This window comes from Schistocerca nitens, chromosome 2 (assembly GCF_023898315.1).
Source record: "Schistocerca nitens isolate TAMUIC-IGC-003100 chromosome 2, iqSchNite1.1, whole genome shotgun sequence".
NCBI lineage: Eukaryota > Metazoa > Arthropoda > Insecta > Orthoptera > Acrididae > Schistocerca > Schistocerca nitens.
This window is the reverse complement of record NC_064615.1, coordinates 84,757,068-84,769,795: the sequence shown is the minus strand read 5'-3', so window position 1 is coordinate 84,769,795 and position 12,728 is coordinate 84,757,068. Positions and strand designations below refer to the sequence as shown.

Here is a 12,728-nt window from a genome sequence, read left to right as displayed (position 1 = left end):
AAAAAATCTGTTCCTGATGCATTATGCATAATGTGACTGGCGTCTGGGACAGGTTTGTTAACCAATGTAAGGAGTTGCTCAAAAAACTTGACATAGGAAATGCAAAAACCTTATAAAACTTTGTAACAAGGGTTGAATTGTGGATATATTTGTTTTAGCTGGAAACAAAGTATCAATCAACTGTTCTGCATGTTTTCATCCACTGATGACGACAGTGTATATCACTTTGCCTGTTTTACTGTTGAGCTATATTAAAACAGCACCATATGTCACTAAATGATTCTCATCACTGAAGACAACATATCAGACAATGTGAATACACAATGAGATATGTTTGCCACCATTGTGAATGGAGAGGCTGTTAGTGAACAATCACAAACATGTTGTAAACACGAAGAATATTTTGGGACTCAGAGCATATGAGACCTATTTATAGAATTAGTTTTTCCAATTACAGATTTCTCTAGTAATGCAAAGTAATTTTTCAAGTAACTTGTGTTACGTAAACTGTCTCCTAAAGTTCAGTGTACTAATAAGAAGTTTAAATGTATTATTTTATGAGGATTATTTTCATAAATTAGTGACAACACATGCACCAGTATGCCAGTATATTTTTGATCTCTTAATGGCAAATGTACTGACTTTTAGATTATACAACATGTGAGAAGAAAATAGTAAAATGTTTTATAGGTGTCCTTTCGTATCAGTGTTCTGACCCTTCAGAATTTGTCAACACTCTTACCTTTAAATAAAGAATCACTCACTATGCTTCTACTATTCACTGTTTTATGCTGTTTGAAATTAGTATAATTTCTTAAATGTATCTTTTCTGTAATTGCAACTGATGTTGAGTGAAAATTTGTCCACCATAAAGTCATCAGCTATTTATTCCTATTCTTAGGGGATTTTTCATTAGATGTATTGTGCACTATGAAATTTTGTAGGTTTTAATGTGTGCTGATCTTGTGTCATTCATGACCAGTGGGTTATTAATGCCCTTGTGCTTTTCATTTCGCTGCAATCTGTTCTGAAATCACAAAACAGCATTGAAAGTTGCATGTATGTGTGTTTGGGGGGGAGGATAATATGACTCTCTGTTGTCATTACTGGGTGTGGGGTCTGCCATTCGCATTGGAATTTGATGGCATTTTTATATTAGCTATATTTTCTTACATCATCTGATGCCTATGTTTTACAAAAAGTACTGTTCTAGACTAATGCCATCTCTTAAGACAAGAATATCTTTCACTTGGAGATTACTTTTGCTCATTATTTATTTCCAGTTTAGTTGCATATCTTGAACCCTTCATTTATTTTGTTCCATTAATTTTTTAGTTTCATTAAATTCTTAAGATTCATGAGTTCACTCATGAGCATAACACTCCACAATGGTAAATCATCGTGAAATTTACTACTGAAGATGCTTGCTTTACATATTGGTGAGATAATGATCTACTTTCATTTTATATTTCTTGGGGTAATATTCAAGCTCATGCTTCTTTCTTTGATATACTTCGGTATCAGTTCCTGATGTTTCTGTAAATCTTTTTGTTCTTTTCAGTTTCCCTTCAATTCATTAATGTCAGAAAGCTGACAACAGTAATTTGTCAATGATATTAACCTTAAGTGGTTGACTAAACTAACACACAACTGTCATTTTATAATAGCCCATACTGAGGCTCTGAATATTATATTCAAGTACTTTGTTTGACAAGTGTTTCTGTTAAAATACATAAAATTGTTTTAAGGCATTTGTAACTAATAAAATATTAGATATGCTCTGATATTAAATTTATACATTTTTACAGTTGTCGCCATGGTCCAAAAGCTTGCTGTGTGCATTGCTCACCACTGGAACCATTTGATGAGGCTTATCTTAAAGAGCAGAATGTTAAACACATGTCATTTCATTCATATCTCAGAAAACTTACAGCAGGTGTTGACAGGTTAGTATTTAGAAATATAGTAAGTGCTATGTAATATCCTTTTTTGTTAATGACCACCTAGTCATTTATATCTGATTATACTGTTTTGTTTCATTTGTAATTTATTTGTTGGAGAAGAGAAGAATGTTAGAGAAAGAATACCAATAATTTCCTTAATATTACTTACTGTTAATATTGTCTTTTTCGGTGTAATGTCTCTCTGACACATGAAAGAGGGGATGGAGATATCAAAACTTTTTGTTGTTGTTAATATTATATTGTGGTTTAGGACCGTGTGAGGTGACCCGGTCACATGCATCATTTTCACAATGCCTCATACCCATTGGATAGGTTAAGTTGAAACACTGGATCTGGCCCTATAAGAGAGATGATATTTACTGTATTTTATGCAGAATGAATAACTAGATGGGCACCTTTAGAATACTTGATGGGCTTGTTGAGGGAAGTAGCTGATGTCATGACCAGCGCCACATTTTCTGTTTCATCATCAAATTTTACACAAAACCACAGTTCCCACAATGAAGGCAAACTTGTACTTTGGAGTACTATTCTAATCTGATTCTTTAATGAATGATTGTTTATGAAATACTAAGAATACAGTAAAATTAAGAATAATAAGAATCATGAAACATTTTTATGCCTTCTGGAAAAAAAAAAAAAAACAACAAACACAATTTAAACTAAATTAATCAAATACTTGTTGGTACCAGCATGGGCTTGACAAAACTGTGGAGAGTTGCTCTTGGCATGAATATAACTATACTAGCCAACGGTGGGGCACCTACACACTGAACAACTGCATAGAGATCAAGTATGGAGGAAAATCACAACACGCAACCAATGCGAGCAACTGACAACTGAGCACGCAGAACTGAAGCACTGCAAGAGGTGAAGGTTCAGTCTGCAGGGCATTGAAATCAGCAATGGAACTCTCAGGCCAGGTATATTGCTGCTGACACGTAAGGACCTAAAAGGTGGCTCTGCCCATGCCAAGCTTCGCAAGCCCTCTTTACTACTGCGCTGCAGTAAGAATGCCAGCTCTTCTGTATGCATCTCTATGTCCATTGGTAGGAATACTAAATCATTCCTCCTTGAAAAGGCCACATAGGGCTGAGAATGGCCCAGTTTGTACCTTTACGTCCGTTGCTAGGCCAAAGAGGGCATGAGATTCCTCACCAGGGGATTGAACACTGAAGCATTGGCAAGCAAGGGAAAGAGGGTACCAGTTCAAATTCCTTGGGCTCCACTGCAGCGGACATAGGACTTAGCTCCAGTGTCAGCCTATTCTGCGGCCGAAGGTAGGACGCGGTCTTGAAATGTGCGATGGAGGTTGCAGTGGTTGAGCATGCTGCCACTGTTGGGAGCCCCCTACCTGAGCAGCGCCACAACCGAACCCATTGTCTGACTGTCTTGGAGATGACAGTGTTGAAGGCCAACTGGTTGCAGCCACTGCTGGTTTGCATGATGGATCAGCTGCTCCCATCCACTATCCACAACTACTGCTGCTGACCCGGCACTACAGCTGGCAGCCACCCCATGCTGCCAGCCAAAATACCAAGCCCGAATGATGGCCCCATGTGGAAAACATGGTGGGCCGCAATGCTCCAGACATGTGACTTACGGTGTAGAAATTCAAAGAACCCTGCAGCTGGGACCCATGCAAAGTTCGGCCAGACTACATGTATTAACTGGTGATGTCCAGTACGTAGTCAGAAAACATGACTTACACCATCGTGAGACGAGGCAGACATAGATTTGTTTCATTAGAGTTTTGAACACACACAGGAAGCATTCCACCTTTGAGTTAGATGCGGGGTGAAATGGAACAATAGTAAGATGCCATATACCAGTGCGAATGCAAAAGTCTTCAGACTAGTGCAACAGAAATTGCTGATCGTTATCGGATACCAGAGGTCGGTGGGGTGGGAAGGGGGGGGGGGGTTTGCAGCAGCCCTTGTTAGCAAAAATGACTAACAATGTGCGAGCAATCACCGTCAGTATCATGACAAACAGCTTGACAACATATGGGGAAATTTGAAAATTTGACGATGCTTTGATCACCAACCACCGTGTGCCTCCCAAAAAAGGGGTCACAAAGTTGACGTGCACCATGCACCAAGGATGCTTCGAAACTGGCCAAGAAGAACAAATGACATGGCAGCACAGCTTGGTTTTGTGTACAGGCGGTGCAAGCCCCCACAAGGTGTTCAGAATCGCGATCAGTCATGACCAGTAGATGTGACGATGTGGCAAAGCCTTCGTATGAGTCATTCCACAGGGCAACACATGCACCAGGTGGAGTACGTGAGGATGCTATCTGGATACTCGGTGCTGTCTTGATTCCGATGTGACAGGACCACATCAGTACCCTAGTGGGATGCATCACATCCAGGGTTAAAGGATTACTAAGCATAAAAGAAGCTAAAAAGGAGCGGAACAAAAACAGTGCTTGAGGGCCTGAAAAGGTTGTTGACAATCCACAGATGAGACAAATTTTATACCCTTTTGGCAAAGCTAGTTTAGAGGAAGGACAGATGTTTATGGCCTGAGGAATGAACATAGCATAATACAAAACATTGCATAACAAGTACCTGAGCTCGCACAGATTTTTGGGTACTTGCAAGTAAATGATGGCTTTTATGTGCTCGTCTGTAGATACGAGACCATCTTCGCTGAGAATGTGACCCAAAAAAAGGCAGCTTAGGGGAAAAGAACTAAATTGTTTTGATGTGCAGGGCACATGTTATCTGATAGAGGCTGCCTTGGAAAGCAGCTGAAACACTAACAGTTTGTGTTCACAGATTATTGATACACATTCCTTTGAGGAGGAAAAAACATGACCATCCACAATATCAAGAGGAGAAGGAACTGTTCAAGTTCAGGGTGTTCCTCCCATGTGTTGGCAGTATTTCATCAAAATTAGAATCCTAAGGAAACATTATGTTAAAGTAATATAGTGGCCACCTATGATCATAGACTTGTGTTCTTCTTGATTCGGTAAAGGATGATCTGAGGTTGGAGAGAGCTGGTATCTACAGAATATCTTGCTGGTGTGGCAAAGCCTACATTGCTCACACACACACACACACACACACACACACACACACACACAGACAGAGTATGTGAAAGGAGCATTGAACATGATTGCCACACCTACCTTTTGTAGCTCAGTAAGTCAGCCTTAGACAAGCATTATGTCTCCATAGTAAATTCTATGGAATATTTTGCCTTGAAAATCTTGGCCCTGACGAGATCCTTTCGCGATTCAATTATTAATGGATCTGTGGAAATATGTGTGGCAGAAGATGATGTTAATTGTGGTGGCGGCTTGCAGTTGGGAAAAGCATGGAACCCAGTGATTTCTTTAATATCTTCAGAAAGAAAACATTTTGTGCCTGATGATGGATGTAGCAACAATTAATTTGACAGCTGAATTTTAACTCCATGAGCCTGCGCTCCAACAGAAGGCGCGCAGGTAGTATTGCTGTTACACAAGTGCCTGCACACCATAGATGAAGCAATATTTGCATAGGGCACTAAATTTGGCAGAGGATGCTTATGCAGCAGCTCCTGCTGCTGCACATGTGTCTCCACACCAGAGTTTAGTACGAGGGCTATCCACAAAGTACATTATGTTTTGGAATTAAAAATAAATAAAGTGTTGGAAAATTTTTTTATTATATACAGATGAAAGCCACACTTAAATACTACTTTTCTACATAGTTGCAATTTAAATTAAGGCACTTATTGTAGCGATGGACGAGCTTGGAAATTCCTTCATCGTAAAATTCGGCCGCCTACGCCTTCAACCACGTGGTTACCTCTTCTTGAAGCTGTGCGTCGTCATCAAAACGCTGCATAGCTAACCACTTCTTCATTGCTGGGAATAAGTGGAAGTCGCTCGGTGCCAGGTCGAGACTGTACGGCGGATGAGGAAACAACTCCCACTTAAAAGATTCGGGAACTTCACGAGTGGCATTTGCCGTGTGGGCCCGGGCGGTGTCGTGAATCAGCAAGATCTTTGAGCCCAACTTTCCCCTGCGCTTATTTTGTATTGCTCTTCTGAGGTTGTGCAGAGTTTGGCAATACCTTTGAGAGTTTATTGTAGTGCCTCTTTCCAGGAAATCCACAAAAATCACACCTTTTCTGTCCCAAAAGAGGTAACCACGTGGTTGAAGGCGCAGGCAGCCGAATTTTACGATGAAGGAATTTCCAAGCTCGTCCATCGCTACGATAAGTGCCTTAATTTAAATGGCAACTATGTAGAAAAGTAGTATTTAAGTGTGGCTTTCATCTGTATATAATAAAAAAAAATTTCCAATACTTTATTTATTTTTAATTCCAAAACGTAATGTACTTTGTGGATAGCCCTCTTATAAAGTTAGCTGATAAACTAGCAAATGCCTGTATAAAACACTCACCTTAAGATGGCTGAATGGCTGTCAGCCACAATATCATGGCAAGAAGTTGACATTATCTGGCTGCCATTCCAAAACTTCATGGAATACATTTTCTCAGTTTGCAACAGAGGCCATTTTCGAGAAGGTGTTGGAAAACTGCCTGCAGATTTGTTAAATGATGCTCTGTCTTGTAGTCCATGACTCAGATGTTATTGGAGTTGTCATGGAGTTTATGCAACAAGGAATTTCCTGAATCAGGGCCAGCAATTAGACTGATAAAGCCCAAAGGGAGTGTTGAGCACTAAGAAACTCTGAGAAGCAGTGTCCAGCAGGAACTGCAGGTATGCTTCACACAAGTCAGTGCATGAAAAATGCTGGCCACCTAAAAACTCCATCAATAGCTCCTCCAGCCACAGAATTATATATATGGGGGGGGGGGGGGGACAACGCAGAGGTGCACCGTGCTATTTGGCTTCTGAGTCACCACTAAAGGGGTGGCCTACCAACTCGACAAAATAAGAGAAACTATGGTGAGTTCCTGCCTACACTGCATCTTGGCCTTGACCTCGTTGTGCATGGCTAAGGGGATGGGTGGGAGTAACAAAATTTAAGTATTACTGACAGCTCGAGAGATATGTGTATCTTGAAATTTTCTGCCTGACCCAACATATTCTCAAACAGCTGGTTGTATGACCATAGTGAGGAGCCCAAATCTTTAAAGGCGACCGATTGACATACTACATGTACTATCTGGAAACCAAAGGTAGAAAAGGCATCTAACCCAAAAATATATTGTATCAGTGGGGAATTTACCACTAACAACAAAGTTCTCTATGAATTCTTGTAATTTGCAGAGACGGTGAATTGCCCCCTCAAAGGAATACACTGTTTACTATAAGATACAACTTGATGTAGTGCCCATTGCAACGCAGTCCAGCCAAAGAGTCTGTCCAGTGGCAGCAAAAGAGCGTGTATGCATCTAAGTCAGTTAGGCTGACCTTGACTCTTATCAAGTCACCCATCCACCATCGACAGTTGAATATGCTGGGGCAGTGCTTGCAGGCTATCCGAGACAGCCTCTTAATAAGGAACCCCTTGATTGCAAGCTCGCAAAGGGCCAGTGATGTTTACAACATTCAACATGCCACATATTGTCCACCAAGCAACCACATTATTGGCTGCTAATGGCAACAGGTGGTGGGACTGGAGATATCCAATGGTAAGCACAGCATGCTGCTATGAGCACAGCATGATACTGTGGAGCATAGTTGAACAGCTTAGTTGATGAGGAAATCACAACAGTGCTACAATAATAATGATGATTATACCAAGCAGAGCAATGGCAACAATAAGCAATGCAAACGTTCCATTATATTGACGACAACAGTTGTCGAAGTTAACATTTCATCAAAAAGGAACCCAAGGAATTATCAGGGTGAGAAAGAAGTGGCAGATGAAATATTAGCATTTCTACAAGATGAGTCAATGGAATGTGTGGTGTTGTGTTGTGTATGTTTGACTGTGTGGCAATGTACATGAAGAGTATTATAGTGATGATGATAAATTATTAACAAGTGAAAGTGATATTGAAACAGGTGTTGAGCCATGTTATTCATCATCATTGTCAGACAGGGAGCCACAAATCCTGTCTCCAGTGAAACATAGTAAAGGAAAATCATTGTCCGAGGTGTAGATACTAAATATAATTACTTACCTTCGTGGAATACCTTCCACAACATAGTAGAGAGAGAGAGAGAGAGAGAGAGAGAGAGAGTCTCCTCCAAAGTGTGTGAATTACTCTGGGGCTCACCCTATCTGTAGTAGGGACTGCCGTGTCTTCCTTAAAGAATGGAAGATACAGGTGATTAAAACCACAAGACAGGTCCTCTATGGTCAGGCCAAGAAGACTTAACAGCCTACACTTTCTCCCAAACCATTGGAAAAGTGTGTTGTTGCTAACATTGTGGAGATTCCTTACCCCCCCTCCTCAATCCAAGGTTTACTCTGGTCCACCATCCAGTGCTGCTGCATTGTGGCTCTGAAGCCTACCCAGGACAAAAAATCAAAGGCTAAGCATCCCCCACTGATGGAGTCAGGAAGTAAACAGTCCGATGGTGTCGAAGTCATACTATCTGGTGTCTCTGTCAACTCTTCAGTAGAGCTAATGGAGCTTGATGTCAGACTGGGGCAATCATCTCGTCCCAAGACTGAGCGCCCACCCATTACAGGCTCCCCTCTCCGGCAGAAAGACAGAGTGACAGTGCAACCCTAATCATAGTTGGCTCCCATACTACAGTGGAACATTAATGGGTTCAGGACACATGTGGAGGAACTGAAACTGCTGGTGCAAGAATGCCCCATGTGCCCGAGTTTACAAGAAACACATTGTAAAGCCACTGACAGTCCTGTGCTACAGAGCTACACTCTTCACCGGAAGAATGGTCTGACGGGGGACAGAGCCAAGGGAAAGGTTGCTGTGTTTGTCAGTAACATGCATCTCTCCTCTGCTCTCCCCCTGGCTACTGGCCTGCAGGCAGTTGCTGTCAGTATTCATGGGTGATGGAGGATCACTGTTTCTACATCTACATCTATACTTTGCAAACCACTGTGAGGTGCATGGCAGAGGGTACATCCCATTGTACCAGTTATTAGGGTTTCTTTGTGTTCCATCCATGTATGGTGTGTGGGAAGAATGATTGTTTGAATGCTCCTCTGCCCGCAGTAATTATTGTAATCTTATTCTCACAATCCTTGTGGGGGTGACACTTGGTGGGTTGTACTATATCCCACTCACTGCATCTACCACTGCCAGATACAATACACTCTGAGGCTCTCATAGATCATGTAGAACAAATTCCACAATCATTTCTAGTACTGGAAGACTTCAGTGCCCATCATGTCCTGTGGGGCTCGACCTCTGCTGGCCCTCAGGGTTGGGTTTTGGAGAGCCTCGTGACATCTCACGAGCTGTGCATCTTCAATACAGGTACCCATACTCATTTCTGCGCTGCTATTGGGTCATTCTCACCCATCAACCTCTCTTGTGCTCTTCAGCCCTTGCAGACACTGTTCAATGGGAGGTCATTGACAACCTTCATTCCAGTGATCACTGCCCACCCCATTTTCACTTACTGGATGGAGCACTACTTGAAGAGAAGTCACTAATATGAATGGCCATCAGAGCTAACTGGAAGTTTTACAGCCAGATGGCTGTGTTTGAACACGACAACAGCATCCAGGAATGGATGAACCACATAATGGGAGTGATCCATCATGCTGCTGACTTATCCATCCCAAAATCCTCAGGTCATCTGTACGTTGATGAACTGATGAGTGCCATTCAGCCATCTGGGACAGGTGTGTAGCTCTCCGATGATTTAAATGTCACCCTACAGCAGACAACCTTACAGCCTTTCAAGTTACAAGAGCCAAGGCTAGACATGTAATTAAGGAGAGCAAGAAAATTTCATGGCAAGCATTCGTGGACTCTATCAATTGTTCCACTTGTTCCACAAAAGTACAGGAAGCCATCAGGAGGATTTCTGGTAAATGCAGTCATTTACCCATAGCAGCAGTATGGAAACAGGGTTGTCTCCTAAACAGTGCCCGAAGACATCGCTCAGATGCTGGCAGAGAATTATGCACAAACTACTGCCAATGGCAGCCAGGATCTGATGTTTCGCTGCTGCTGTGTGACTGTAGAGAGGGGAAAAGTGGACTTCAGATCCAACAATTTTGAGACTTACAACTATCCTTTCTCCATGTGGGAGCTGGAATCAGCTCTGTCTAAGTCTCACCCAGTATTGACCAAATCTGGTACTGCATACTTTGACATTTGACAGCAGCATCAAAGGAAATCCTCCTTGAATGTTTTAATCTTATATGACAGACAGGTAACTTCCCCAGCCCATGGAGAGAGGCACATTTGATACCTCTTCTCAAACCAGGAAAGGGCCACATATGTGCCAGTAGCTATTGCAGTATTGCCTTAACAAGCTGTGAAGGAAAGGTCCTGGAGCAAATGGTTAACTGTTGTGTGATCTGGTTGTTAGAGGCCAGGCAAATCCTTAGCCACTCTTAGTGTGGATTCTGGAGATTTTGGTCCACGGTCGACAACCTGACCCTGCTAGAGGCAGCTGTTCAGCAGGCTTTACTAAGTAAGCATCACTGTACTGGTATATGCTTTGGTATCAGTAAGGGATACAATACTACTTGCAGACGCTGTATTCTCTCACAACTCCAACAGTGGGGATTTCGTGGCCACCTTACCATCTTCATATGGTCTTTCTTGTCTCAGTGCCATTTTAGGATCCAAGTTGGTGACTCGCTGTCAGATCGTTTTGAGCAGGAGTATGGTGTCCCTCAGGGCAGTATTTTTAGGGTTACCCTTTTTGCCACACCCATAAACAGTATCACATCGACTATAAAGAGTCCTTTACAGTACTCCTTATTTGTGGATGATTTTGATGTTTTCTGTTCCTCCTCCAGTGTTGCAACACTTAATATCATAAAGTGCCTTAGCCATTGGTCTTGGGAAGCAGACAGGGAACGTCGGCTCCTGGTTTATCAGGCTTTTATGCATTCTTGGCTGGGCTGTGGGTGCACAGTGTATGGATGGGCGAGGCCTTCTTATTTGAAGATCATTGACACTGTTCACTATGAGGATATTTGGCTGGCCGAGGGTGCATATAGGACCAGTTCCATACCCAGTCTCTGTGCTGAGGCTGGGGAACCTCCACTCACCATCCAATGGCAGTTCCTCGAGATGCATCAGGCATGAAGTTCTTTGCAGCTCCGACTTCACCCGCATACCGTACATGCCGTTGCTCGTCTGCATCTGAGATGCCTTTTCTCCAACTGTCCATGAGCGAAAAATTCCATTTGGAACCCGCATGCAGCATGTAATGGAGTCACTCAGTGTGGAGCAAGTACAACACCAAATCCAGGGCTTTAACCGTCTGCCACCCTGTTTATTACAGAGGCCCAGCATAATTTAAGATTTGGTGCAGTACAGGAGAGATTGCACTCGTACTTTTGTTTTTAACGTAATATTTTCTGACATTTTATAGGACCACCACAACTAGGTAGCTGTCTTTCCAGATGGGTCTAAGCAGGGAGACTCCATTGGTTGTTCCGTTGCTTCCCCGCATCGTATCTTTGAAGCCCAACTGCGTCAAGAATTTACTGTCTTCATCGCAGAATGATATGCAATCTTGTGGGCACTGGAGCAGATGAGACATTCTTCCAGCACTAAATTTCTTGTGCGTTCCAATTCTGTGAGTGGCCTTCACCCTCTCCAACGTTTGTACCCAGCAGATAAAGTAATTCAGAATATCCAGGATGCCCTCCTCCAACTACAAAGACTGGGGAAGGAGATGTCTTTCTGCTAGGTAGCAGGGCACATGGGTACTGTGGGGAAAAAATGGGCGGATCTAGCAGCCAAGGAGGCATGTTGTGACACCCAGTTTGTTTCAGTGTGCCATCCCCCTACTTGCCCTCACTATTTGAGGTACAAATTTATGCATCGATGGGAAGATGAGTGGCCTGAATTGACTGAAATAATCTCCGTGTAGTAAAGTGCACAACTTAGCTGTGGCATACATCCTCCCAGCTACACCAGTGGTACAAGGTCTTTCATACTCATCTTCACATTGGCCACAGCTGTATGATGCATGGCTTCGTGCTCCGGCGAGAGGACCCTCCAATGTGCGGTGCTTGTGGCATACAGATCACGGTGTGCCACATGTTTTGGACTGTTTTATTTTCAAATCAGCAGGCAGTGGCAGATTTGCTACCGGATGTGCCCTCTGTTTTAAGTAATGTTCAAATGAATGTGGTTCGAGTTTTAAAGTTTTGTGAATTGTCCAGTATTTTTCCCAAGATTTTAGGGGAATAGTTTTAATGTGTTCACAGGGTGATTGGCTCACCTGTGTATTTTTTAAGTGGTCAGCCAGTTGCAGTTCCCCATGCTTTTATTTTAGCTCCTCTGTTGTTTTACTTGTGTTTTAATCTCCTATATAGCACATTTTAATATTTTTTGTTATTATCTTAATGCGTTCGTTAACATTTTCACAGTTTTATCCACATTGGTTTCATTTAATGCGTATAAGCTGATAACCTTGCCATTGATTGCCTGTAAACTCCAAACACACACACACACACACACACACACACACACACACACACACACACACACACTGCTGGAGACTGGGACTATTTGAGTGATAAGCTCAAGGGAGCAATTCGGGACACTTGGCGGCAAGTTCTGGAAGAAGACAGACCTGCGTAGAGTAATGTGCGTGGTTCAGTATTATAGGTCATTGTTTCTGGAAGGCGACAGCTGCTATAATATTCTGATTTTTGAAGGGACTTTTATATTTCG

General features: G+C 42.4%; 1 protein-coding gene across 1 annotated transcript in view; it reads left to right on the top strand.

The window, feature by feature from the left end:
* LOC126235761 (nuclear protein localization protein 4 homolog) overlaps positions 1 to 12,728 on the top strand; it is a 267,142-nt gene that overhangs the window by 86,288 nt on the left and 168,126 nt on the right. Inside the window, exon 4 of the mRNA XM_049944557.1 lies at positions 1,809 to 1,946. Coding sequence (XP_049800514.1) covers positions 1,809 to 1,946 — 138 coding nt within the window. The remainder of the gene's footprint in view (positions 1 to 1,808; positions 1,947 to 12,728) is intronic.